At 62.3% G+C, this 22,184-nt stretch overlaps 8 protein-coding genes across 18 annotated transcripts in view; 2 read left to right on the top strand and 6 right to left on the bottom strand.

The window, feature by feature from the left end:
- Positions 1-6: 6 nt before the first annotated feature.
- PPP1R14B (protein phosphatase 1 regulatory inhibitor subunit 14B) lies at positions 7-2,223 on the top strand (the record flags this gene model as incomplete). The annotated part of the gene is made up of 4 exons (XM_077759716.1): positions 7-216; positions 1,341-1,424; positions 1,758-1,790; positions 1,886-2,223. Coding segments are annotated over 4 exons (396 nt in total), but the record flags the coding sequence as incomplete, so codon positions are not given.
- A 369-nt stretch (positions 2,224-2,592) lies between these two features.
- FKBP2 (FKBP prolyl isomerase 2) lies at positions 2,593-5,370 on the bottom strand. 6 transcript variants are annotated; one of them, XM_077759714.1, is made up of 6 exons: positions 4,860-4,927; positions 3,848-4,016; positions 3,433-3,545; positions 3,265-3,311; positions 2,867-2,902; positions 2,593-2,781 (listed from the first exon to the last, which is right to left on the bottom strand). In XM_077759714.1, the coding sequence occupies exons 2-6, from the start codon at positions 4,010-4,012 to the stop codon at positions 2,720-2,722; spliced, it is 423 nt and encodes a 140-aa protein (XP_077615840.1). In that variant the 5' UTR covers positions 4,013-4,016; positions 4,860-4,927; the 3' UTR covers positions 2,593-2,719. The 6 variants fall into 6 exon arrangements, with proteins under 6 accessions (XP_077615840.1, XP_077615838.1, XP_077615837.1 ...); XM_077759712.1 differs by lacking the exon at positions 4,860-4,927 and adding an exon at positions 4,733-4,822; XM_077759711.1 differs by lacking the exon at positions 4,860-4,927 and adding an exon at positions 4,431-4,510.
- LOC144227921 (uncharacterized) lies at positions 4,317-5,244 on the bottom strand. Its single transcript, XM_077759707.1, has one exon. The coding sequence runs from the start codon at positions 5,112-5,114 to the stop codon at positions 4,317-4,319; it is 798 nt and encodes a 265-aa protein (XP_077615833.1). The 5' UTR covers positions 5,115-5,244.
- Positions 5,371-7,195: 1,825 nt separating the features above from the next.
- Positions 7,196-10,519, bottom strand: VEGFB (vascular endothelial growth factor B). The gene is made up of 8 exons (XM_077759584.1): positions 10,508-10,519; positions 10,332-10,445; positions 9,688-9,730; positions 9,194-9,390; positions 8,928-9,001; positions 8,699-8,734; positions 8,200-8,334; positions 7,196-7,625 (listed from the first exon to the last, which is right to left on the bottom strand). The coding sequence occupies exons 1-8, from the start codon at positions 10,517-10,519 to the stop codon at positions 7,604-7,606; spliced, it is 633 nt and encodes a 210-aa protein (XP_077615710.1). The 3' UTR covers positions 7,196-7,603.
- On the bottom strand, positions 10,508-13,721 carry DNAJC4 (DnaJ heat shock protein family (Hsp40) member C4). 2 transcript variants are annotated; one of them, XM_077759709.1, is made up of 7 exons: positions 13,639-13,721; positions 13,237-13,329; positions 12,510-12,603; positions 11,862-12,043; positions 11,608-11,769; positions 10,803-10,889; positions 10,508-10,710 (listed from the first exon to the last, which is right to left on the bottom strand). In XM_077759709.1, exons 2-7 carry the CDS (start codon positions 13,311-13,313, stop codon positions 10,593-10,595), a joined length of 720 nt encoding a protein of 239 aa, XP_077615835.1. In that variant the 5' UTR covers positions 13,314-13,329; positions 13,639-13,721; the 3' UTR covers positions 10,508-10,592. The 2 variants fall into 2 exon arrangements, with proteins under 2 accessions (XP_077615835.1, XP_077615834.1); XM_077759708.1 differs by lacking the exon at positions 13,639-13,721 and having other exon boundaries at positions 13,237-13,624.
- Positions 13,722-14,124: 403 nt separating this feature from the next.
- Positions 14,125-16,733, bottom strand: NUDT22 (nudix hydrolase 22). Of its 3 annotated transcripts, none has more exons than XM_077759705.1 (6): positions 16,713-16,733; positions 15,873-16,370; positions 15,415-15,513; positions 14,802-14,899; positions 14,573-14,666; positions 14,125-14,285 (listed from the first exon to the last, which is right to left on the bottom strand). In XM_077759705.1, exons 2-6 carry the CDS (start codon positions 16,350-16,352, stop codon positions 14,175-14,177), a joined length of 882 nt encoding a protein of 293 aa, XP_077615831.1. In that variant the 5' UTR covers positions 16,353-16,370; positions 16,713-16,733; the 3' UTR covers positions 14,125-14,174. The 3 variants fall into 3 exon arrangements, with proteins under 3 accessions (XP_077615831.1, XP_077615832.1, XP_077615830.1); XM_077759706.1 differs by lacking the exon at positions 16,713-16,733 and adding an exon at positions 16,696-16,712; XM_077759704.1 differs by lacking the exon at positions 16,713-16,733 and adding an exon at positions 16,571-16,706.
- Positions 16,734-16,781: 48 nt separating this feature from the next.
- On the top strand, positions 16,782-19,278 carry TRPT1 (tRNA phosphotransferase 1). Of its 3 annotated transcripts, none has more exons than XM_077759701.1 (8): positions 16,782-16,836; positions 17,201-17,284; positions 17,527-17,608; positions 18,113-18,315; positions 18,407-18,581; positions 18,788-18,844; positions 18,920-19,030; positions 19,160-19,278. In XM_077759701.1, the coding sequence occupies exons 2-8, from the start codon at positions 17,210-17,212 to the stop codon at positions 19,249-19,251; spliced, it is 795 nt and encodes a 264-aa protein (XP_077615827.1). In that variant the 5' UTR covers positions 16,782-16,836; positions 17,201-17,209; the 3' UTR covers positions 19,252-19,278. The 3 variants fall into 3 exon arrangements, with proteins under 3 accessions (XP_077615827.1, XP_077615829.1, XP_077615826.1); XM_077759703.1 differs by having other exon boundaries at positions 17,198-17,284; positions 18,146-18,315; XM_077759700.1 differs by having other exon boundaries at positions 17,198-17,284.
- Positions 19,279-19,500: 222 nt separating this feature from the next.
- The window catches only part of FERMT3 (FERM domain containing kindlin 3), a 20,753-nt gene continuing 18,069 nt past the window's right edge, over positions 19,501-22,184 (bottom strand). Inside the window, 8 exon segments of the mRNA XM_077759583.1 lie at positions 19,501-19,793; positions 19,922-20,063; positions 20,556-20,692; positions 20,963-21,196; positions 21,322-21,428; positions 21,630-21,754; positions 21,845-21,894; positions 21,986-22,120. Of these exon segments, the coding sequence (XP_077615709.1) occupies positions 19,614-19,793; positions 19,922-20,063; positions 20,556-20,692; positions 20,963-21,196; positions 21,322-21,428; positions 21,630-21,754; positions 21,845-21,894; positions 21,986-22,120 (1,110 nt within the window). The 3' untranslated portion in view covers positions 19,501-19,613.

Genomic DNA, 22,184 nt, shown 5'->3' with positions numbered 1-22,184 from the left:
CCGGCCTCTGGGCAGGGCAGTGGTGGCCCAGGGCCCCGCGTCTACTTTCAGAGCCCCCCTGGGGCTGCAGGCGAGGGCCCAGGCGGCGCGGACGACGAGGGCCCAGTGAGGCGCCAAGGGAAGGTCACGGTCAAGTACGACCGCAAGGAGCTACGGAAGCGCCTCAACCTGGAGGAGTGGATCTTGGAGCAGCTCACTCGCCTCTACGACTGCCAGGTGTGTCCCTTACTCTGCGCCGACACCCTAAAATCGTTCCCTAGTCGGACTGCTTGGGAACCCCACCTTGCGCCTGCCTGTCACCCGGAGTCAATGGGCGCTCCGCTTCCGCGCGCTCCCCTCCCTTTCTATACTCCCCGCCCCCGGTGTATGCTTTTCCTTGTCTGACCTTAGGTCACTCCTACCTTTTCCCTCATGACTCCCTCATGTCACTACTCTGCTGAAGCTTGGGGTCCTCGAGAAGCCTCAAGGGATAGCCTGGGCCATGAGCAGGAGGCAAGAGGCTAGTCTGGGCTGGCAGGGGTGAGGTGATCTACCTAGTGCCTCCTCGCCTAAACTGGTTAAAAGTCGCAAGGCTGGTGGGATTGACTGTAAAGGGTCTGGGCTCTTCTAATGGGCTAGCCTGCAGCTCCATTTTGGTGTAGGGGCAGGCCGGCCGGTCCTCTGGGTTCTGGTTCTCCACCCCATGACTCCTTCCTTGCTCAAATGGTGACTCAGGCCCCTGGGGGGCAGGGTGGAGGAGTGGGCTTGCCCTGTGCTGTCTACCCTAGACCAGCCCTGGAATGCAGCTGGCTCCAGACTGGATAGACGCTTCCTGGGGGGGGAGGGGTGGTGGGCACCCCCTCCCTCAGGAAAGTATAGGCTCTTTGTTTCCCCATTACCAGCCCTGGGTCCTTCCCAATGACCCCTCACCCTTTACTTCCTCCCCACTCCTGGGAAGCTGTGACAGGTGTTTGGGGGAGGGGAAGGGGCTGTGATGAGTTGGGACAGATGGCCCCACCTGTGTGCTCATTGAGATGGAGCCCGGAAGTTGGGGCAACACATCTGCAGGGTTCTCAGCCCAGGGTCCCCAGCCGTTGCTGTCTGGCCCTGTTTGGCACCCGGGGTGCCCAACTGGCAGGGACAGGAAGCTCAGCTGCCCCCCCCACCCCCCCGCCGCCATCGGGCATTTTGCCTTGGCACAGGCCTGATCTGTTTTCTTCCTCAGACAGCTGCCGCTGTCTGCTGGGCAAAGAAGCCTGGCTCATTCTGCGGTAGGGCAGGGGCTGCTGCCGGAGCCCCTCTCACACCCTCTTTCTCAGCTCAGACCCTTGTCTCTCCCTCCTCCCCCACCCCCACCCCAGGAAGAGGAAATACCAGAGTTGGAGATTGATGTGGATGAACTCCTGGACATGGAAAGTGATGATACCCGGGCTGCCAGGGTCAAGGTGAGAGGGGCTGGGAGGCAGCAGGGCCAAGAAGGGGTGGGGGGGGGCGCTCAGGGAGTAGAGAGCTAGCTGCCTGGAGGCATGGCCCCTTGGGTAAGCAAGGCTCTAAATTTAGGCCTTCTTTGGTTTTAGTCAGCCAGCTGTGACACTGGGCCTCAGCTTCTGCCTCCATCAAATGGGGCTAATGGTGCTTGTCTAGCTGTTCAGTGGTTGTGGCGTCACCTGTGCCTCGGGGGTGGCCCCAGTCCCCTGGAAATGGGTACAGGTGAGCCCCAGGCCCCTGTGCCTTAGAACTCACAGCTGTACTTACCCCCCACCCCTGTGCCCTCCCAGGAGCTGCTGGTTGACTGTTACAAACCCACTGAGGTAAGTGCATGGTTTTCCCACCGGCTGGGGTGAGAGGAGCCTGGGTGCCCGTCATCGTGGGGTCTGGTCTCCCTAATGTCCTGCCTCCCATCCAGGCCTTCATCTCTGGCCTGCTGGACAAGATCCGGGGCATGCAGAAGCTGAGCACACCCCAGAAGAAGTAAGGGTCCTCGACCCCTGTGAACGGTGGCTCCCACAAGACAATCGCTGCCCCCCCGACCTCGTAGCAACAGCAATACGGGGGGGGCCCTGCGGCCAGGCCTGGTGCCGCGAGCAGGGCTCCCCGTGCCCCTGGCCCAGGGGCCTCTTCCCTGCCCCCTCAGTTTTCCATTTTGGGGTTTTTTATTGTTATTAAACTGACGGGACTTTTTGTGTTTTTATATTGATTCTGCGGCGCGGCCCTTTAATAAAGCTAGGACATGCCTTTGGTGCAGCTAACAGGCTCAGCTGGTCTCTTTTAGGGGGGACACCCTGCTCTACAACTGCCGTCAGCTCAGCGTCTCCCCAGGTGACCGCAGGCCTTCCTGAGGGCCGCGTAGCCATGACGATAGCCCAGCGCTGGCTCCCACACCATGAGCTAGGAGTGGCTGGGGAGCTGGGGGGTGGGGGAACGGTGCTGCCGTTCGCAGGTAGGAACACTCCTTTTCCCTCTGGGCAAGGACCACCATCCCATCCAGGGCCTGGCCCTCGTGATCCCCATGCCACTGAGTCTAAGGCCGGGCAGCCAAGAAAGAAGGGGGGGGTGCCACGGGAGAGGGTAGGCTGAAGCCGAAGCTGTGGCTTCTAGGTCTCTCAGGGCCCACAAACAGACACAGGCTCGCTTCGTGGGCTTTAAAGGGTTTTTGTTTGTTGTTGTTTTTTTGGTTTTTTTTTTTCTTAAACAGTCTGGTCCCTGATGGGGGCCTCTCCACTGCCCCTCCCCAGTTTGGCTACAGTTCTGAACGTCGCTCGATTTTGAGCAGCTCCACCTCAAACACAAGCGTTGCACCACCTGGAGGGGAGAAGTGAGGACAAAGTGAGAACCAGGGCCGCAGGGAGAAGAGAGGGGGGCAGAGGGGGGCAGGAAGGCATATTACCTGGAATCTTTGGGGGAGCTCCCCGCTCTCCGTACCCTGTCAAGGATGCACAAAGGAACAGTGAGCCGTGGCCGGGCTAAGGGAGGTGTGCTTTGCAGACATCCAGGCCGAAGCCAGGCCTCCGCCCGTTGCAACAAGAAAGCCAGAAATGGAGAAGGTGTGTCGTGGAGACAGGAAGGGGCTACAAAAGGCCCAGTAGAGGGCAGAGGGTGGGCACCGGAAGTAAGTGCCCCAAGGGTCTTGCCCTGTTCTCACCACTGGATACAGCTAGACTTGGAAGACGCATGTGCCATAACGAATGGATGGGGCAGAGGCGACTGCAGAGGCAAAGCAGTCTTCACCCTTCCCCAGACACACCCCCCACACTCCCCTATCCAGGCTCAGGAAAGGCCTCTTACCCAACTCTGATGGGATCACCAGCTTCCGTTTTTCTCCCTCACACATCCTGCAGGACAACAGATGTTCAGCACATGGCGAGCACCCAGGCCCCCTGCCCCCCGCCCCATCCCCGGGGCTTGCCTCCCACGATCAACCTCCTCAACCACAGCCCTGGCCCCCTGACTCACCCCAGCAGCCCCTGGTCCCAGCCCTTGATGACCTGGCCTGTGCCCAGGGAGAAGACAAAGGGCTGGTTCTGGGGCAGGCTGCTGTCAAATTCCGTCCCATCTTCCAGCTTCCCCTGTGGGACCACGGGAAGGCCGGTGAAGAGGAGGGTCCGCTCTGACACACCTCCCCACCCAGCTGCTACCCCCAAGCTGGCTCCCGACTGGTGGCCACAATCCTAGAAGGGGACGGAGCCTTGGGCAGCTCACAGAACATTGTCACTGCCTGCTGGTTCCAACCTGGGGATCAGGCAGTGAACAGCAGGGGAGAGGGGACCTGCCCAAGGTCACCCACCTTGCTGGCCAAGCCATCTGGCTTCCAAGTCCTTTCAGGTCCCCAGAAGCCCACCCACCCCAAATGTTCCACTCCCTCACCCACCGTGTAGTGCATGTGCAGGACGTCCCCCTTGCGCGACTTGATGGGACAGTGGTCTACCCTCTTCTTGACCCCGATCTGAAGCTTCCGTTTGCCCTCGGCCCCCGCAGCAGTGGCCAGGGCACTCAGGCAGATGGACAGTACTGTCAGGACCCAGCTCAGCCTCATGTCTCTGCGGGGACAGACCCCGACCCACCGACCGGGGGAAGGGCAGGGAGGGCATGTAATATGGGCAGGTACCAGAAGGATTCCACCCCCACCGTACCTTGCCTGCCCATAGGGATCCCCTTGTCCCGGGTCACCACCCCCTCCCCCGGTCTCCGCGGCCACACTTACCAGTCCAGTGAGAAGGGGGCTTGCCCGAGGACCCCAGCAGCGGGGGGAGGGGGTCAGGGGAGGCCACAGCAGCCAGGGCCCCGCCCCTTTGCTCACCCCCAGCCCTTCCTTCCCTCCCGGTCCCCAGCTCCACTCTTCAATTCCCACCCGTCCCTTTACGCAGAGTCCAGACCTTATCTGGCTGCCCAGCAGCTGCCTCGACGGAGCGACCCCATTCGCGCCACACCCAGTTGCCCCCCGCCCAGCATACCCACACCTCTGAGGCCGCTGCAGGGGGCCTGCCCCGAGGCACCCACACATCGCCGCTGGGTGGCTCCGGGGAGCCCCGATCCTCTGAAGGCACCCCCCAGGCCGGGCCTGTGCCTCCGCCCGGGGCGCCGCCCCAGCTCTGAGCCCTCGGGGGCCTGCGGGGCACCCAGACCGGCCCCGTGTCTGGTGGCCGCCGAGCCCGCTCCACCCACACCACCTCTCCCGGGGGAGTTCTCGGCCTACCGCGTCCCCAGGCCCGGCCCCCGCGGAGACCGCCCCCGCGTGGACGCCCCAGGCCATTACCTGGGCCTACGCCTTCGCTAGGCTCCTTGACCCCACCCTTTAGAGGACGTAGTTCCGCCCCTTGCTCCGGAGCCCCGCCCTCGACAGAACTAGACCCTCTTTCCTGAACTGCAGCCACGCCACTCACCGACTGAAGGCCCGCCCCCAGTGCCTGGGCTCCGTCCCCTTCGGTCTCCAAACCCGAGGCTCCGCCTTCCACCCGTTCCAGCTCCTCCTCCAAGGGCCAGGCTCCGCCCCCCGCCTGTCCTAGCTCCGTCCCCAGTCCCGGAGCTCCGCCTTCTACCGGCACCAGCTCCGAGGTTCCACCCGTCTCCGTTCCACGTCCCGCCCCGACTCCCGGGGCTCCGCCCCGTGCGGCGTGAAAACCCTCCCCCTGCGGCATCCCCAGACAGCTCCGACCGTAATCCTCAATTTCCTCCTGACCTATCCCTCGTTGACACTCGCAGCCCCGGCCCGCTCCTGCCCGGCCTGATCCAGCCTGCCCCGTGCACCCCGGCTCCCCCCAGCCCGGGCTGTGGCCCCCGCTCACCTCCTCGCCGCGCCCCCGGAGTCAACCCCAGTCGTGCGGCCGCCTCTGCGCAGGCGCGTCATCGTCGCCACCCGGCCGGGCCACGCCGCCCGCCCTCATTGGACTGTGCGAAACCCGCGGCCACACACGCGGGGTGGGGCGGCCTTTCCCCCAGCTCCGCCCCCGCGCCGACACGTGACGACGCGCTACTTCCGGTGGAGCTGCAGCCGGTAAGGTTAGGTGAAAGTGACTTCCTAAAGTGCTTTCGGCACTTCCGGTCGAGGTGAAATTAAGGTCAGGTGAACGCGGGTTCCCGGAGGGGGTCTCGAGACGCCATTTTCCCTCGTCCCCAGGCCCTCCCACGGCGCTCTGGTTTGACCCTAGGCCTCTGCAGGCTCCACAGCCTCCAGTTAGTTGCAGCGGGAAGAGCCTGGGCTTCAGACTTGGGTTTGAGTTTGGGGTCTGCCGTCCATTGGCAGTGTGACCTTGAGCAAATTCCTTGTCCTGGTAGGATCTGGAGTCCCTGAAATGTGGGCTTGACGACACCTACATGGCAGGCCCACTGTAGGATTGCCGCCATGACGTGCCCCCCCGGGTCCTGGCCCATGAAGATAGTGGTCTGGCTGGGCCCATTCCCCACCCAAACTGGTATTTTCAGGGGCCCCAGCACTCAGCGGCGAGCAGTTAACATCTGGCAGTTGAAGTAATGAACTTTTGTAGTTGGGAGGCAACAAACTTGAGTGTTAGAGATCCGGCTTGGGTTCAACCCCCCAGGTCAATCAGTCTTTCTGAGCTTATTTTCTTAGTCAAAAGAGTAAGATAATTAGCAGCGCTGACCTTAGAATTGAGGACCAAGCGAGGGGGTGCGGGTGACGCATTGTGCGTGTCCAGCACTAAGTAGGCTGGGCTGGGGGATGGGAGCTCCAGGGTCCCTGACCCTTATCTGTCTCACTTTAATTGAGCTATGACATGGTCAGGGATAGCACAGCTGAGGAAACTGATTTGAAACTGGTAATCACTGTCGGGAATTGCCTCTTCTGGTTTAACCCCACTCCTGCCTAGTGCCCAACACGATCACGGCCATGCCCTCCACAATCCCGTCCATGCCCTCCAATCCGACATCTCAGAGAAGGCCTCCATTAGAGTAGCTGCGTTCTGCCTTGGGTTAACCTCTGTCCCTGAATGCCCGGCCTCCCCCAGGCAAAGCATCGGTACCCAAAGTTGGCCTTTGGTCCTCCCCACGTCACTGCACAGGAGGCCGCAGGCAGAGGCCGGGCACTGAGCTTAGGCTGGGTCAGACCAAGGTCAGGATAATCCCAAGCAGGGGCTGGTGAGGGGAGGGAGGTGAGGAGGTGGAGGAAAGTGGTTGGGGTGAGGGACATGGCTCCCAAACCAAGCCCACCAGCCACAGCTCGTTGGTAGTTCCCTTTCAAGGAGGTGGGGACGGGGCAGGTGTGCGGCTTTAGAGTTAAGCTGTAGGAAGTAGCTTAAATACGGGGCAGTAAATATCGAGCGGTGCCTGCCAGAGAAGACAGATGTTCCTGGAGCCCAAGGGCTGGGACCGTAGCAATCATCCATTCCCTCCATGTGCACATGTGGAAACTGAGGCTCAGAAAGCGGGGGATGGGGGTTGGGGGGAGGGGACCGCAACAGCCAAGATCGTTCAGCAGATCTGCGTCCCACCTCCAGCTCACTGGCCATGACAGACCAGCTCCTTCCAGAAAGAAACCTTTGTGATGAGCAGGGGGGCGCGGGCAGGGCCTCCCCAGGGCCTGGATGTAACAGGACTGTGAAGAATACACGGGTCCGGCTCTGTCGACCGGATGGGGGACCTGGGGCCTCACTTCCTCCATCTGCACAATGGGAGAGTAAGACCGGGTCTGGGAGACAGTGCGGCACGGAATGCCTGAATCGCAAGGCCTGGATGGTGGCAAACAGTGACACAGGCGGGGACAGATCGTTCCATCTCTTTTATCAGGGTTGGGGGTCACAGTTCTTACACCGAAGAAGCCCAACTCCCCAGTGTTTGCGGAGGATCGGCGCCTCGGGGAGGGGATGGTGGAGCCGGCTGGACGACGCTCACTCGCACGTGGTTGCACATCGAGACGGGACCCCTTTTCCCCCGAGTTAGTCCATGACCCCGGGCGCTGCCGACACGTCGCGTCATCCAGCTGCCCACCCTGTTGGATGGCAGCCTTGGGTGAGACCGGGGACAGCTGGAAAGGCCTCTGAGAGGTCCGGGAGCACCTTCTGACCACGCTGAGGTCTAGGGACTGGGTGCTTCTCAACATGTTGCCCTCTTGTGCCCCTCTGGGGTGTGGCCTGTGAGGCAAGTGGCCCTGCTGAGTCTGAAAGGCAACGTGTCACCTTCGCAGCTTCCGGCACCTGAGGAAGGGAGGAAGGGGTCTGTTCACGCGGGCACAGCTCAGCCCCCGCGCCCCCAGGCCCCACCCCCTTGTTACCCTCTGTGAACCCCACTGTCTCCTAACACTCCTGGTGAGCCCACCTGATGCCACCCTGTGGCCTAGCTGTGGAAGGAAGGAGCAGTGAGAAGCATCTCAGACAAGGGTGGGCGAGGGGTCCAGTCTGTCCCCTGGCCTCTCAGAGCCCACGAGGTGGGCACAAATGTCTACCACAGGGGCTCTGAGCAAGGCCCAGAGCTTTGCAAACTGGAAAGCCACCTCCCCTACGTTGACTGCAGATGCTCCCTCCTCCAGCTCATCTCCGGCCTCTCAGAATCCCCGTCAGCGCCCCTCACCTCAGCCCTTGACCCCCTCTGCGGGCATCGCGAACCCTGACGTCTGACTCGCGCGTTAGAACGTGAGCCTTGGCCTGTATTTGTTCCACACGGTCAATAGTTTCCCCTTCCCTGGCTCTTCTCCCACTGGCAGGCTCACCTTGGACCCGCTCCAAGGGCCTTGATGCCTCCCCAAACAAATGCAGCCCCACCGCCCCTCACCTGCAGGTGTCTGGGTTGAGCTCTAAGCCCCGCCCTTGGCAACGGAGGAAGCTGCGGCGTCGGCAGCGGCAGCGGCAGGTCCGGGGGTCAGGGCGCTGGCGGCGCTGGGTGCAGCGTGGGCAGGGGGGCCTGGGGCTGGAGTGGGATGGGTGATGTCAGCTGGGGAGGGTGCTCCGGGGGCAGAGTCCCAGCCCGGAACAGAGCGGGGCTGGGGACGGTGGTGGGGAGTGGAAGCCCTAGGAGGAGAAGCAACATGTCTGGGGCGGGAAGGAAAAGTCTTCCCGGCAGCTGGGGTTGGATCGGAGCACACGGGACTCGGAGCACACGGGACTCAGGGGGCAGAGGAAAAGGGGAGAGGGGGACACAGTGGGAGGAGAAAGGGGGGGCGGGACTGCAGCCTCCTGCCACACTCATACACCTCCTGCCCCCTCCCTGCGTTACCTCCTGGGGGTGGGGTCTGGGCCCCAACCCCACCTCAGCAAGAACCCATGAGACTCACCTGTCCGGCTTCACGGCGCTCTCTCTGTTTTTTGGTCTGAAAAGTAAGAGGGACAGACAGAGACAAGGAGGAGGAAGAGAATCAGAAAAGCCAAGCGTCCTACCCTTACCCCAGATCCCAGGCCTAACCCACGTCCAGTCTTGGACACATCTCCACTGTGGTGTCCCACCATGCCCAGCGCCCCCCACGCCTGGTCTCGGGGAGCGCGGAAGTGGGGCCCGGCCGGCACCTGCATTCACACTGGCTGTGTTCTTCCAGGGACATCTCACCCAGCTGACTGCTCGGGTAACGGATCATGAGTATCTGTACTCCAGAGATCGAGGAGAAGCAATGTGAGAGAGACCATGAGAGATAGAGAGGGAGGGAGTGCTCCGTGGGCTGGAGAGAGAACAGCTCGCCCGCCAGCCAAGGCTCTGGCCATTCCTCCCACCGCCACCCCTCCCCCCGGAGCACCAGCACCCGCCCCAGCAGGGCACACCCCACCCGCCCCAGTACCTGCATTCGGACTTGGTGCTGCCCAGTGGGCACGCACTCCAGGCCGTCGTCAGGGCAGCAGCCACCACAGCGCTGCACAGTCACACAGCTGGGCACCAGCTGCTTGGCCACGGTGCCCATGAGCTCCACGGTCAGGGGCACCACCACCTCCCGGGGCTGGCAGGTGGCACGGGCATACACGTCTATCCATGACACCACTGGGGGCAGATGCATAAGGGTTAAGTCCCCGCTGGCCTTCCTGCAGCTGCTCCCTGGTTCCCGTCTCCCCTGTACCCCGCAGCTGTTCTCCGTAATCCCTGTGCCACAGCCACCCTCCACCAGCTCCCTCTCTGCCCTCAAAACCTGGCTTCCCCTGCCCAGGAACCCCACTGTCTCAATTTTCTCTTCTGTGAAATGGGCAGAATAAAAGTTTGCATCCTAGAGCGTGGCCGTGATTACACAAGATGGGGGGGGCAAACCTTGATGCTGGCTGGTGTAGTGGTTGTTACTATTACCTTTCTTCTGGTGGCCCAGGGTATCAGGCTGGGAAACAGGGCCCTGTAGGAGAGGAGAGAGCTGAACTCAAAGCGCTCTCTAGGAAGGGCTAGGCGGGTCGCTGTCCCCAGGGCTCTGCCCTTGCAGTCAAAAGGCTTCCGCTCCTCTAGGACATTTTTCCCCGATTGCTCTGCTCCTGGGGTCACTAGCTTTACCTGTCTTCTCCCGGCCACTAGCTTTACCTGTCCTCTCCCGGCCACCTGGGACCTGCCCTGGCCACGACCCGCCAGGCGCACTCTGCCGGTGGCAGGCGGCGACGTCGAATCTCCAAGCCTGGGGCCCGGCGGATTCGGAGGCCTCAGGTCAGGAGGGGGGCACAGTGGGCGCCGAACCAAGTCCTGCGGGGCGCTGAGCGGCTCCGCCCCCGGTCGAGCCCAGGGGACGGGGTGGGGCAGGGGAGTGGCCCGGGGCTGGGCTGGCGGGCTGGCGGGCTGGCGGGCAGGGACTCCTCCCGGGGGATGCCCTGGCCCGGATTCCCGCCACGCCCCGGTCCGCAGCCCCGACCCCGCGGATCCCCGAGGCCGAGGCCGCTCCGCGTCTCCCCACTTCCGCCAACCTTGAGAGAGGGCACGGCGGCCGGGCGGGATGGCGGGGACGCACGTACCTGGGCGGGGGCCAGCTGCAGGAGCGCNCTCCCGCCGCAGCAGGGGAAAGGGGACGCACCGCCCAGGGGGCCGGGCTCCCGGGTCGCAGCCGCCAGGACCCGGAGGGCGGGGTGCTGTCCCCCGGAGAGGCCCGGGACGGGGGCGCCGAGCCTGAGGCAAGGAGCTGGGCGCGAGCTCTGAGAATCATTTTATTGCAAGCGTTTTGGGGTAGTGGGGCGTCCCCCGGGGTAGCGAGGAGGGAACACAGAGGAGGCCCCGTTCTAGTGGGCCGCTCCAGGGTCGGGGCCCGTGCTGGTGCCGGGAGGCACGATCCCTGGGCCAGGTCGGGGCTGCGGCTGCTGGCTCTGCAGTCGCTTCTGGAGCTTGGCTCTGTTGGCCCTGCGGGAGAGAGCACCTGGGCGGTCAGGCAGAGGATCTGGGAGGGTGAGGCCAGGACAGTAGAGAGAAGGCAGGGCAGAGCAGGGACGGACCTGGCGCGGGCCCGTGTGTCATTGTAGATGGCTGTGATGATCCGGTCCTTTTCGTCCATGAAGCCACGGTGGACCTGTTCCAGTTTCCTGCAAGGGCGCTACAGTTAACCCCGGGCTTCCCAACCCCTACTGTCCCGCGGGTCCACTCCACACCCTCCACGCCACTCTAGGGTCTCAAAGCTTTCCATCTGTGAGGACCTCCGCCTAACTGCCTGTGCTAGGTGGCGAGAGGGGGCCCAGACGGGCTTATTCAGGGTCCACTGGTGACCCAGGGCCCTGGCTGTCCTGTTGAAGGTGGTGATAGCAGCTCTGAACATCAGGGTGTTCCTCACAGGAGACTAGAAAGAGTGTTACATTGAACTCCATCACTGAACTAGGCAGTGGGCGCCAGCCTTTAGGTGTCTTTGTTATAGAACCTCAGAACGTCTGCGATATGCATGAAACAGAGGCAGGGAGACAGCCGATGGCCAAACAAGCGGGGATAGCTGCGGGTGAGGCCCAGTTCCAAGGTTTTTCCTTCTGGTGCACGATTTTGGTTGGCCCTAGCACACCCTGGCAGCCAGCGCCAAAGATTCAGATTCAAATGACAAAACTCTGCAAATGACAATGTTCGCCTTTAGCGAGTGTAGAGCTGCCTTTGCCAAGTAAGGAGAGGCTCCAGAGACCGGTTTCGGGCAGTTCTTAGCTTGAGAGGCCCAAAAGTGCAGGCCCCGGGGGGTGGTGCGCTTGCGGGGGCTGACCCCACCGGGCTCTCCCCCACGCCCCTCCCTCTGCCCATCACCCCAGGGAGAACGCAGGGATGCACCTGAAAGCAACATAGTGCAGGCCCATGCCCGCCAGCATGATCAGGAGACAGTACCCCAGCACCCGCTGGTTGTGTTTGTGCTGCTGCTGCCTCGACTCTGGTCCCTGAGGCCTCACACCGTGAAACTGGGCCCAGTATTGTGCATTGGGGGACTCCCAGGAGCTGCCGGGAGGGAGAAGAAAGGACAGGCTGGGGATGAGGCTCCCTGGGAGACCCGCGCGGGAGGGGGGCAGGCCAGGGCAGGACGGCTGTACCTGCGTGCTCGTGCAGACCCGGGATGCGCTGTGCTTCCTGGAGACTTTGGAGAAGCCGCTGAGCAGAGCTGCCGATCATAGCTGAGGCGGCTCTGCTCCCGGCTGAGCACTTGGTACGCTTCACTCAGCTCCACGAAGCGGCTATGCAGGGCCGGGTTCCCAGGGTCCCGGTCAGGGTGCAGCTGGGGTGGGGAAGGACCCCAGGGTCTTTTCCCGCATCCCTTCCCCATAATGTCTACTCACAAAGGCTCAAATCATTCCCAGAGGCCCTGCCTGGACAGTAACCCTCACTGTGAGGCCTGCCCACCCCGAAGGCCAGAGAGTCAGAAAGCACAGACTCCTGCCCCCTCGCCTTGTCCAAGGCCTCCCCACTGGCTGCCTGGTTCTCGCCAGATGCTCTGGTCTGAGCTTTCCCAAGAGCAGGCGGGTCAAAAGAACCAAGCCCAGCCCATCACACAGAACCCCTGATTCCTACCCCAACCTTTCCTCCCAACAGACCTAACCTCTGCCCTTGGGGCTCCTCTCGCTCTCTATACATGCAAAGGGAATGTGGCACCATCCAGAGTGGGCCACTCAGCACCATTCCTGGGAATCTCTAGTGTACCCCATCTGGGGTACCCCCTCCTCCCTGCCTAGAGCCACTGGTACCTCTTTGGACTTGGAGAAGAAAGCTCGTTTAACTTCTTCGGTGCTGGCACTAGGGTGCACCCCTAACAGTTCATAGTAGTTCCTGGGGCCAGACCTGTGGAGATAGGCCCAAAACTGCAGGGGCTGTGGAAACAGAGAGACGACTCCTCCCCTCCCCCTCCCAGCCCCGCTGGGCCACACTCTTCAAGTCAGTGACCAGGAGGTGAGGAAGCCGAGGCTGCAGCCAACGGAGATCTCTCTCCAAATCGTCCCACCTTTTTTGAACACTTCAGGCATGGTGCTGATCAGAACATCTCATAGTGTAGCCCTCAGACTCCTTGGGTCAGAAACACCCAGAGAGCTTGTTTAGAAAAACAGGTTCCTCAGCCTCACTTCATTCCTGCAGATCAGAATCTCCAAGGNCCCCAGCCCCAGCCCTGAGCCCCCAAGTGAGCTATATCCAGTGATGCTTGACCACTAGAGTTGTGAAAAGAGCACTGAGCTTGGCTTGGACTCAAATTCCACTTTTGCCACTTAACTCGCTGTATGACCTGAGGGATTGTCCCTTAATCTTTGATCTTGTGTCCTCAGTAGTGAGGGTGAGGGTTACCTGAAACAAGCCCGTACAGCACCTGACACCAAGTACAGAGATCACGGCTATCATAGTACCCAGGTCCAAGCCTAGAGCTGGGCAGGTCCCCCTCAACCCACTGAATGACGGGGGCCATGCCCCCGGCCCCCGACTCACCGCTGCCCGGTGGCCGCTGAGAAGAGCCGGGTGGGAGGGCTGCGGGGCCACAACCGGCACAGGCACAGGGACAGCATGGCGACAGGCAGACGGCTGGTGAAAGGAGGCCACAAAGAGCAGTACATTGGGACCAGGATGGGACCAAAGGGGAAGGTCCAGCCCCATTTACTCGCGAAGGTAAACTGAAGCAGGCTTGGGGGACCCAGGGGCAGTGGGGCCTCCTTTACTCAGGACCAGACCCCAGAGTCCTGAATCTGCCCCTGCTTCTGACCCGGGCGTCCCGGGCCCTCCGCCACACTGGTCTGGGCGTCCGGGCGGACCCGGACGCCGAGACCCCCTCCCCACCACCCTAGGGGGAGGCGAAGGAGGGGTCACGCCAAGCCCCGCCTCCGCTGCGCTCACGGATTTCGGCCACGGCCATCTCCTCCGCCTATTCAGGCCCCACCTCCATGTTCTCATTGGCCTAGATGCCCAGACCACGCCCACCGAGCCGGCCGCTCCGGACGTGCGTCGGAAGACCCCACCCCCGCACACCCATTGGCCTTTGGCTTCTCGGGTCACCCAACCAGGTAGAGGCCCGCGGACCTGCGGAAAGACACCGGCGTTGCCTGGCCCTCGGTGAGGCTGTCGGCCCGGCTTCCGTGGCTCTGTTCCCAGAACGTAGCTGTTACTCTGCTCCGCAGCGGGGTTTCCTTCATAAAGCAGCTTCCACCCCATAGGAGACCCCGACCCTCACCACAGCCTTGGCAAGGAGGCACGGTATTCATCCCAGTTTGCAGGGGCTGGGTTTCTTTGGGGGTTTTTTTCGCCCCAAGACACTCTCTCACACACCCGGGTCTCTCCCAGCGCCCCATCTCTGTCTCACCAAAACAGCAGATGCCAAGGGAATCCAAGAATAAAATCCTTTATTGTCTTTCAAGTTGTGATAGGGTTGGGGTCTAGGGCGAATGGGCGGGGACTTCCTGGACCTGGTTGTAGAGGAAAATAGCGCCTTTGGCCGAGGGGCAGAGCTCAGCCCACATTTCGGTCTCCTGCAACCTCCGCACCCTCTGTGGGGAGAAAGTAAGCCCCCTGACGTCCAGTCCTGGGGTCCTGAGCCTCAGAACCCTTTGCACGTCACTGAAGACACGTTAAGAAGACTGAAGAGGTTCCCGGCCCTCTCTTGGGCCGAGGGCACCCCCCCCAGCGAGGCTTTGTGGCTCAGGAGGAAAGCTCTGAGATTCGGCGGCCTCATCTGACCCAGCCCCGGGGGGCCAGCCATGCACCACCAGGCGTCCATATGCCCCAACACTATATAGCTCCCTGTCCAAGCAGGACACATTTTGCTCCGTCACACCTGTGTCTCCACGAAGATGATTCCCGTGGACTCATGGGCCTCAGCTCCCCCACTCACGTAGTGCGTCTTCACTTGCTCAGAAGTCAGGCTGCACCTGCACAAAGACGTGAGTGTGGCTTGGGGAGCACCCAGTCCCCAGCAGGTCCTTGTTCCCAGCTGCCTCAGCCGTTCCCCTCAACCACCCACCTACCCCAGGACCTGGGACCCCGAACCCCAGAGGCTCACTCACTGGACGTAGAACTCAGCACTGGCACGGCCGGCACTGGTCTCATTGCGGGCAATGCCCAATAGCCGGGGCTGGCTCAGGGTGTGCAGCGGCACGTTCACCTGNCGTTCCCCGGGGGGGGGGGGGTCCACCAGTCAGTGCCCACTGCCCACATCCCGGCCCCTCTCAAGGGAGAGCAGTACCCTTGTACAGCACTTTACAGCGTACAGTCCAAGTGTCCAGAATCACAGACTGTCAGATCCCGGGCATGTTCGTGTTACAGATGGGAAAGCAGAACCTGAGATCTTGAACAATTGCTCAAGGTTACCCAAGGTAGGTCCAGCGTAACCGGGACTCTCATTTACTCCTCCCTTCAACGGACAGGGGGTGGCGGGTGGGAACAGGCAAGACATTTCTCATTGTTCCCCTTGTAAAGAGGAAGAGCTTGAGGCACGCGGAAATGAGGGCTAGAATTCCACTCCACTTGCGTCTAGCTGCAAAGCCAAGCTCTTCCCCCTCAATTCCAGATGCCTGCAGACCCTCCCGCCAGCCCACACCCGTGGGGTTCCAGCATGTTCTACCCCCTCCCTCCATCCCCAGCTGTCGCTCCCCCCCCCGCCCCCGCCCCGCCACTCACCTCATCACAGATCTCCTGGAGAACACTGGAGAAGAGCTCGTGCACCACCAGCTCCCCAGGAAGCTCTTTGTGCAGGGGGCCGTCACCAGGGCACAGGGCCTGGGAGAGGTCACGCTCAGCCCGGTTCCCCATCTCTTCCCGCTCTGCCTCCCCACATGTTTGCTGGCCCTGAGGCCCGGTTAGGCACAGAGTTAAGAGTCTGGTGGTCCCCCGTCCTGGGCCCGACTTTTCCAGATGGACAAACAGAAATCCAGCTAGGTCCTCTGCCCACCCCCACTCCCCACCCCTCCCCATCATTCCCTAGTGGTCCATGGGTCTGGGACAGGGGTCAGTGGGAGTGCTGGGGTTTGCCCTGAGCAGACCTCCAGAGAAGTACTAGGCCAATCTCCCCTTTAAGGGATGAAGAGAACAAAGCTGAGCAGAGTCTCTGTGCGTTTGCATCCAGTCTGGCATCTCACCTGAGGCTCAGGGTGCCCACCGGGCACGTCCACCAGCCCAGGTGCCTCAGCCACCTGCTGAGAGCGACGCAGGAAGACGAGGAAATTATCAGCGGTGGCCAGTGTGGCGCCAACCCCCAGCGGGTCTGCCAGATAGGCCTGCTTGTCTCCCCAGTCAGCGGCCCCCTGCTGTCGCAGCCAGGCAGCTGAGCTGGCCCAGTTAGTGCCCAGGAAGTCTTGGTAGGAAGTCAGGCCCAGGCGCAGGAGCAGCTGTGGCCCCTGTGAGCCACTGGGGGCCAGGATGGCTGAGTGCAGGCGGAACTTGGGGGCGTCAAAGAGCCAAGGCTGAGCCTGCAGTCGGCTCTCCCAGATGGCAGCGATGGCCTTGTCCCCTCCTGGCAGTGGGCGACGGTCATAGTCTGGGCTCAGCTCAGCCTGTACTTGCTCCTCCCACAGCCCACCTGGGGGGCACTGCAGCAGCAGGGACACTTCAGGGTCCATAGTCTGGACGGGGCAGCTCTGGGGGGACGACACAGCCGGGCTTGTCACCCCGAGAGCCTCACAGCGACCTTTGGCCCTGGCAGCCGGCCCCCTCTGCCACAGACCTCCTGAGGGTACCCCCACAGCCCTTCTGTACCCCTCTTGACCACTCCCTGGGCAGTAAAGTGTCTTATCCCAAGAGCCCTGAGATCCCTGCTGTCAGACATCCTGGGACTCACGCGCATCTCAACCACCCAGAGGTCCTGGGTCCAGTCACCCCTTTATGCCCATTTCTCCCAAACCCAGGATCCTGCCTTCAACCTCTGATGCCCCAGGACCCCTTCAAGGGTCCGGAAGCTCAAACCTCCAGCCGGCACCCACCGGCTCCCGCAGGCTCCGCCCCTTCTCCTGAAGCGGAAGTGCCCGCCCCTTTCTTCCTTGGCTTCCCATTGGCCGCTCCCTGCGCCCGGGCCCTCGCGGGTCGTCTGCTCGGCCCCCGAAGCTGGTGAGCCTGCTAGTCTGTCTCCCTCTTCCCGACTCTGTCTCGGCCTGCCCTGACGCTGCCGCCCCGTTAGCCTGGACGCCCGGCCCCCTCCTCAGGCTCCCTTTGCGGGGCAGACTCGCGAGACTGGAGCGCGGGGGCTCCTTTTCCCGGGGATCCGTGGCGACCGCAGTGTCACCTTGGGCAAATCTTGCATGCTGGGCTTCAGTTTCCCTATCTGCACCAGAGAGTTGGGGGTGGGAAGTGAATTTACTGAACTGAATGTCCCCGTCCCAGCTCTCACATCCTGAGGCTTGGTGGCTTGCTGGGCGGGGTGGGGACACGAGAGGGTCTTTAACAGCCTCCACCTTAACGCTGTACCCAGCAGGTCTTAGCCATGAACTCCCGTGGAGGAAGGCGGCAGGAAGCTGCAGGACCCAGGGGTAGAAGGGCTCACAGACCCCGGGAACAGGTGCGCCCATCCCACCCTCACCCCCACTTTCTTGGTGGGAGGGTAAAGGAGGAGGACTCAGCCCTGGCTCCCTGGAATATGCTAGGGGGATGGGAGTGGCCGCTGATGGGTCTTGCTCTTCCCAGAGAGCGCAGGGATTCCTCTCCCTGCACTATCCCTCCCTCTGCAGCGGGTCACCCAGAGTTTGGGGTGGGTGGCAGGGAGCACCACAGGGACCAGGGGCCACCTCTGGGCTCTTACAGGACCGAGATGTGCAGCTGTCCAAGGCTCTGTCCTACGCTCTGCGACACGGGGCCCTGAAGCTGGGGCTTCCCATGAGGGCTGGTAAGTGAGAATCTTAAAGACTGAGGTGAGGAGTGGTTGGAGGAAGGGAGCAGTATGAGCCTATCTGTGACTGTCCTACCCCATGGCCCCTATGGGGACGGTACAGAGGGCACATCCTCTCCATTTTCAGGGAGCCCCGAGGCCTAGAGCCCAATATCATGTCTGGAGCAAACTGAGAGAGGACCCTCTGTCTAGGCCATGCCTGCTGATATCTCTTGTGCAGTTGCTCAATAAACACTGACCCCAAGAGTGGGCCTTGGGTGGGGGCAGGTATTGAAGTAACCGGTGTTTACTGAGTGTCCACTCTGAGAAGGGTACTGTGCTAAAAAGGGTCACTTTATCTTTGTGACCCTCCGTGAGGCAGATCCTGTTCCCATGTAAGTGGAGGAAACCGAGGCCCAGAGAGGGGAGACTTTCTGAAGGTCACACAGAGGAACCCCTGTGAGCCCCCAGCCCAGGCTCTGTTCTGGTTGCCTGTGACTCCCCCTGTTCACTGTGGTGCAGGCCAGAGCGAGCTCAGCTCCTGCCTGTCTGCAGATGGCTTCGTGCCCCTGGGCACCCTCCTCCAGCTGCCCCAGTTCTGCAGCTTCTCTGCTGAAGATGTGCAGCGCGTGGTGGACACCAGCCAGAAGCAGCGGTTCGCCCTGCAGCCGGGGGACCCCAGCACCGGCCCTCTCATCCGGGCCAATCAGGGCCACTCCCTGCCGGTGGGGAGCGAAGGGGCCACGTGGGAGAGCCAGGTGGGACCCCTGCCTGTGAGGGGGGTCTCACCGCTCTCTATGCCCCCATTCATGCCAGGTACCCGAGTTAGAGCTGATGCCCCTGGAGACCCCCCAGGCCCTGCCCCTGACGCTCGTCCATGGCACATTCTGGCAGCACTGGCCGTCCATCCTGCTCAAGGGCCTGTCCTGCCGGGGAAGGACACACATCCACCTGGCCCCAGGACTGCCTGGGGACCCTGGCGTCATCAGTGGTCAGTGCCCCTCCCCAGCCACTCCCTCCCACTTTGTCCTACTAGGTCCCTTTTCAAAGATCAAGCTCTCTCCAAGGACAACGCCTCTTGCCCGAGGCCACTGCATGCTCTGCTTGCTCAGGAGCCCCTTCCCTACACTGAGCCTGCCCGGGTTTGAAGCCTACAACCCCGAGCACCCTAGGTCCCAGCTCCAATTGTCTCCTCAGGCATTCGGCCAAACTGCGAAGTGGCCGTGTTCATCGATGGGCCCCTGGCCCTGGCAGGTGAGTCTCCACCCAGCAGGGACTGGCCTAGGGCTTCAGAGAAGGCTTAAGTCACATCTCCGGCCCTGTCCGCAGATGGAGTCCCCTTCTTCCGCTCTGCCAACGGAGTGATCCTGACCCCGGGGAACGCCGATGGCTTTCTGCTCCCCAAGTACTTCAAGGCGGCCCTGCAGCTGCGTCCTACCCGTGAGAACCACCACTCTTCTAGTCTTGGCTCCTGGCTCCTGTGCCCTCTGCCCTCTCCTCTTTCCCAGCTCCCAGCCCCAGGCTGAGTGAGGCCTTCCTTTCCCTAACCAACGGTTGCCTCTGTCTCAGGAAAGTCCCTGTCCTTGGCTGGTAATGAAGAGACCAAGTGTCAGAGTGGCCCCGAGCACAGCTCCAGAGGAAAAAGGATGATCCGACAATAAAATATTTATTTAAAAAAAAAAAAAAAGAAAGAAACGTAAAAAAGATGACAAATTCCAGTTTGGAACCGTGAATTCTTCTGCAGCTACAGCCAGCCTTCCCGGTGCGCTCAGGGACTACAGCTAGGCAGGCGTGTTGGTCTTGGCCACTCAGACAAGGAAAGGGTGGGCATCGTACGAGCTCACAGCCCACCCTCTCTAGCCTGGGGGATGGCAGAGTGTGGTCCAGTTAGGTCCCTGGTCTGCACAAAGCCAGTGACATCAGGTGAGTGTGCCCAGCTCAGTGTCTGTCTGGAGAGGGTGTGTGTGGGCTTAGGAGTGGCCATAGCAGGTAGTGAGCAAAAGTGGGGACAATGGGACAGGCCTCAGAAAGCCTCATGGCCCCCTGTGAGCTGCAGGAAGAGGTCCTCGTCCAGTTCTTCCCCGCGGGCCCGCTCCCGCGTGGACAGGAAAATGTAGCCCCCGATGTACTCGTGCACGATGCGGCAGCTGGCGGACACACAGCTGAAAGCCACGTTGATGTGCTCATCGAACTCGATGGCCACCTGCGGAGGGAGCAGCCAGGGGGACCGCTGGGGGTGGGGATAAGGGAGCCGCCCAGGTCCTGCCCCAGCGAGCCCTGGCCACGCCCCCACCCGTCCTGGCCACGCCCCCACTCGCCCTCCCGGCCCACCTGCCGGATGTCCCAGTTGACATTCCACTGGCGCATGTTGCTGAAGCGCCAGGTCTTGACCACGTCGCCCACGGCCAAGTCGATGCGGATCAGTCTGTTGTTGGCGATGCCCAGGATCTCGTCCTTCCTGCTGCCCTTGAACCTAGTGCCCAGGGAGGACAGAGTGGGAGCAAGAGCCCTGCCCCGCATGGGCCCCGAGCACACCCCCAGAGAGCCTGGTGCGAGCTCCGGAGCCCGCTGTGCTCATGTCATTTCCGGTCTCTGGTCCTCAAGCTCCTCATCTGGAAAATGAGGGCTAACTGATAGCAAGCATTATCCAAGCCTTTGGCAGCATCAGGCAAACTGTCCAGGCCTTTCGATAACAACTTCTGTGGGGACCACCGTCATCTGCTGCCTGGCTGTCTCTGCGGGCTGGGAAAAGGTCCTCGCAGCGGACCGCGGCCTGGGGAGGGACCGGGCTGCGGCAGAGCTGGGACGGGAGCCGGGACTCCTGCCCTCCTGCCTGGTCTCTCGCTCTGGGGTTTGCTGCGGGGGTGCAGGATGGTGGGGCGCCCGCACAGAGCAGGAAGGGGGGCTTCGGGGTCCCCCGCTCTAGGCAGGAGGGGAGGGCAGAGTGGGCTGGGGCGGGCCGTACCTGACCACGACATAGGAGATGCCAAAGTCGGGTAGGGACTGCCAGGCCTGGATGAAACGCAGCTGAGCCTCGGACAGTGAAAGTTGGGCCACGTTCTGATGGGCTTCCAGGATCCGTNCCATCAGGAAGAGGAGAGTCTGAGCCTGGAGCAGGGGCAGGGCCTCCACAGCACACCGTGTCACTACTCTGGCGGCTAGGAGCTGGGCCAGGCCCTGAGGTAGACTCAGGCAGCTGGGCCGTGACCCCTCCCATAGGCTGGGGACCGGCATACTCAGTCTCAAGGACACGGGTAGGGCAAGGAATGAGTGAGCACGCGGCTTTCTAGAGGAAGGCTCTGTGGAGATCCAGGGACCAGGGGAGGCTGGGTAAATGCCATGGCCATTCCCACCACCCACTTCCTTTGGCACCTGCTTGGCCTTGAACTTCCGCTGGAAGCGTGGGGCCACAAGGCCATAGGGGTTGAGGCCCTCGGCCGAGGCGTCGGGGCCCTGGGGGTGGCTGCCCGAGCCTGTGCCACCCGTCCGCTGCAGGCTGAGGAAGGCCAGGATGGCCTGCACCTCGCTGGCGTAGCTACTGTCCGCCATGGTGCGGCCCTTCGAGGCCAGCCGGCAGCCGGCCATCCAGTGGGCGTACTGCTTCTCCTGGGGTGTGAGGAACAGGGGACAGCGGTGAAGGGCTGGCTGGGCTCTGGCTTGGCCCCCTGCCCTGGTCTCCATCCCCACTCCCACTTCAACCTGGTGCCGAACCCTTCCCGGCCCTCACTTACATCCTGGCACCGCAGGTAGATCTCGCTCATGCCCTCAGGGGAGGGTACTAGGAGTTTGATGCAGAACTTCTGGCCTGAGACATTGACATCGGGGACCACCTCACAGCCTAGAGGGAGGCAAAGGGGTGGGTAGGAGGCTGGGGAGGGGGGCTCTGCCTGAGAAGTCCTTGGGAGAATGCCAACCTGGCACAGCGCCTCAGGACCGAGGGTAAATTCCTCTGCCCTGAGGGGGAGACTGAGGTGGGCCAGGAGGGCCCCCAGCCACCTCCTGTCCTTGTCCCTGTCCTGGCCAGCTGTCCCTTGCTCACCCTTGAGGTTGAGCTGCTGAATGGGGTCCCCCGGAGCCTCCTCCTGGCTCTTGTAGTAGGACAGCGTGGTCTCCTTGAACACCACCCAGTGCTGGCGGTACCCTTTTAGGGTCAGCTTCCGGGGCCTGGGGGGGAGGCAGGTTTGTGACGGGCCGTGCTCTGTCTCCACACTGGGCCCCCTCCAACGGCGCCGCCAATCCTGGGCCCAAACTCACCGGAAGATGCGGAGATGGTCCTTGAGTTCTGGGATGGTGGTGAGGTTGTCCTGGGGAGAAGAGGAGTCAGAGGTGGGCCAGGTCCCTGCACTTGACCCTGACCCTGACCCCAGCCCCTGCCTGAGCCGAGCTCTTCCTCACCAGCACGTCTGTGGACGCCGACCCCTCCAGCTTCACCTCCAGGTTGTTCAGGGCCGCATCCAGGTCATCCAGCCCCGGGTCTGCGGCGGCCGGCTCGCCCACCTCCCCGCTCTGGGACAGCTTGTTGATGTGATACTGGGGTGGGGGGGCACAGGGCCAGGGAGGGCTGGGTGGGCAGCCCAGGAGCCCCCAGAACCCG

Source organism: Crocuta crocuta, unplaced genomic scaffold, assembly GCF_008692635.1.
Source record: "Crocuta crocuta isolate KB4526 unplaced genomic scaffold, BGI_CrCroc_1.0 scaffold53, whole genome shotgun sequence".
NCBI lineage: Eukaryota > Metazoa > Chordata > Mammalia > Carnivora > Hyaenidae > Crocuta > Crocuta crocuta.
This window is presented reverse-complemented; position numbering and strand designations above follow the sequence as displayed.

What these genes read in the sequence shown, in the direction of transcription:
- LOC144227921 (XM_077759707.1), bottom strand. Translation starts at nt 5,114, where the DNA reads ATGCCGCAGGGGGAGGGTTTTCACGCCGCACGGGGCGGAGCCCCGGGA.
- FKBP2 (XM_077759710.1), bottom strand. Translation starts at nt 5,323, where the DNA reads ATGACGCGCCTGCGCAGAGGCGGCCGCACGACTGGGGTTGACTCCGGG. An exon ending in TCCTGCACATGCACTACACG is followed by an intron (nt 3,546 to 3,847) that starts GTGGGTGAGGGA and finishes GTGGTCCCACAG; the next exon opens with GGGAAGCTGGAAGATGGGAC. An exon ending in GGTGATCCCATCAGAGTTGG is followed by an intron (nt 2,903 to 3,264) that starts GTAAGAGGCCTT and finishes CATCCTTGACAG; the next exon opens with GGTACGGAGAGCGGGGAGCT.
- DNAJC4 (XM_077759708.1), bottom strand. Translation starts at nt 13,361, where the DNA reads ATGTACTGCTCTTTGTGGCCTCCTTTCACCAGCCGTCTGCCTGTCGCC. An exon ending in CTGCACTATGTTGCTTTCAG is followed by an intron (nt 10,890 to 11,607) that starts GTGCATCCCTGC and finishes GCGCCCTTGCAG; the next exon opens with GAAACTGGAACAGGTCCACC. An exon ending in GACACACGGGCCCGCGCCAG is followed by an intron (nt 10,711 to 10,802) that starts GTCCGTCCCTGC and finishes TCTCTCCCGCAG; the next exon opens with GGCCAACAGAGCCAAGCTCC.
- NUDT22 (XM_077759704.1), bottom strand. An exon ending in GTGGGCACCCTGAGCCTCAG is followed by an intron (nt 15,514 to 15,872) that starts GTGAGATGCCAG and finishes GACCTCTCCCAG; the next exon opens with GCCCTGTGCCCTGGTGACGG. An exon ending in AGTGCTGAGTTCTACGTCCA is followed by an intron (nt 14,667 to 14,801) that starts GTGAGTGAGCCT and finishes GTCTTTGTGCAG; the next exon opens with GTGCAGCCTGACTTCTGAGC.
- TRPT1 (XM_077759701.1), top strand. Translation starts at nt 17,210, where the DNA reads ATGAACTCCCGTGGAGGAAGGCGGCAGGAAGCTGCAGGACCCAGGGGT. An exon ending in GGACCCTGGCGTCATCAGTG is followed by an intron (nt 18,582 to 18,787) that starts GTCAGTGCCCCT and finishes TTGTCTCCTCAG; the next exon opens with GCATTCGGCCAAACTGCGAA. An exon ending in TGGGCCCCTGGCCCTGGCAG is followed by an intron (nt 18,845 to 18,919) that starts GTGAGTCTCCAC and finishes CCCTGTCCGCAG; the next exon opens with ATGGAGTCCCCTTCTTCCGC.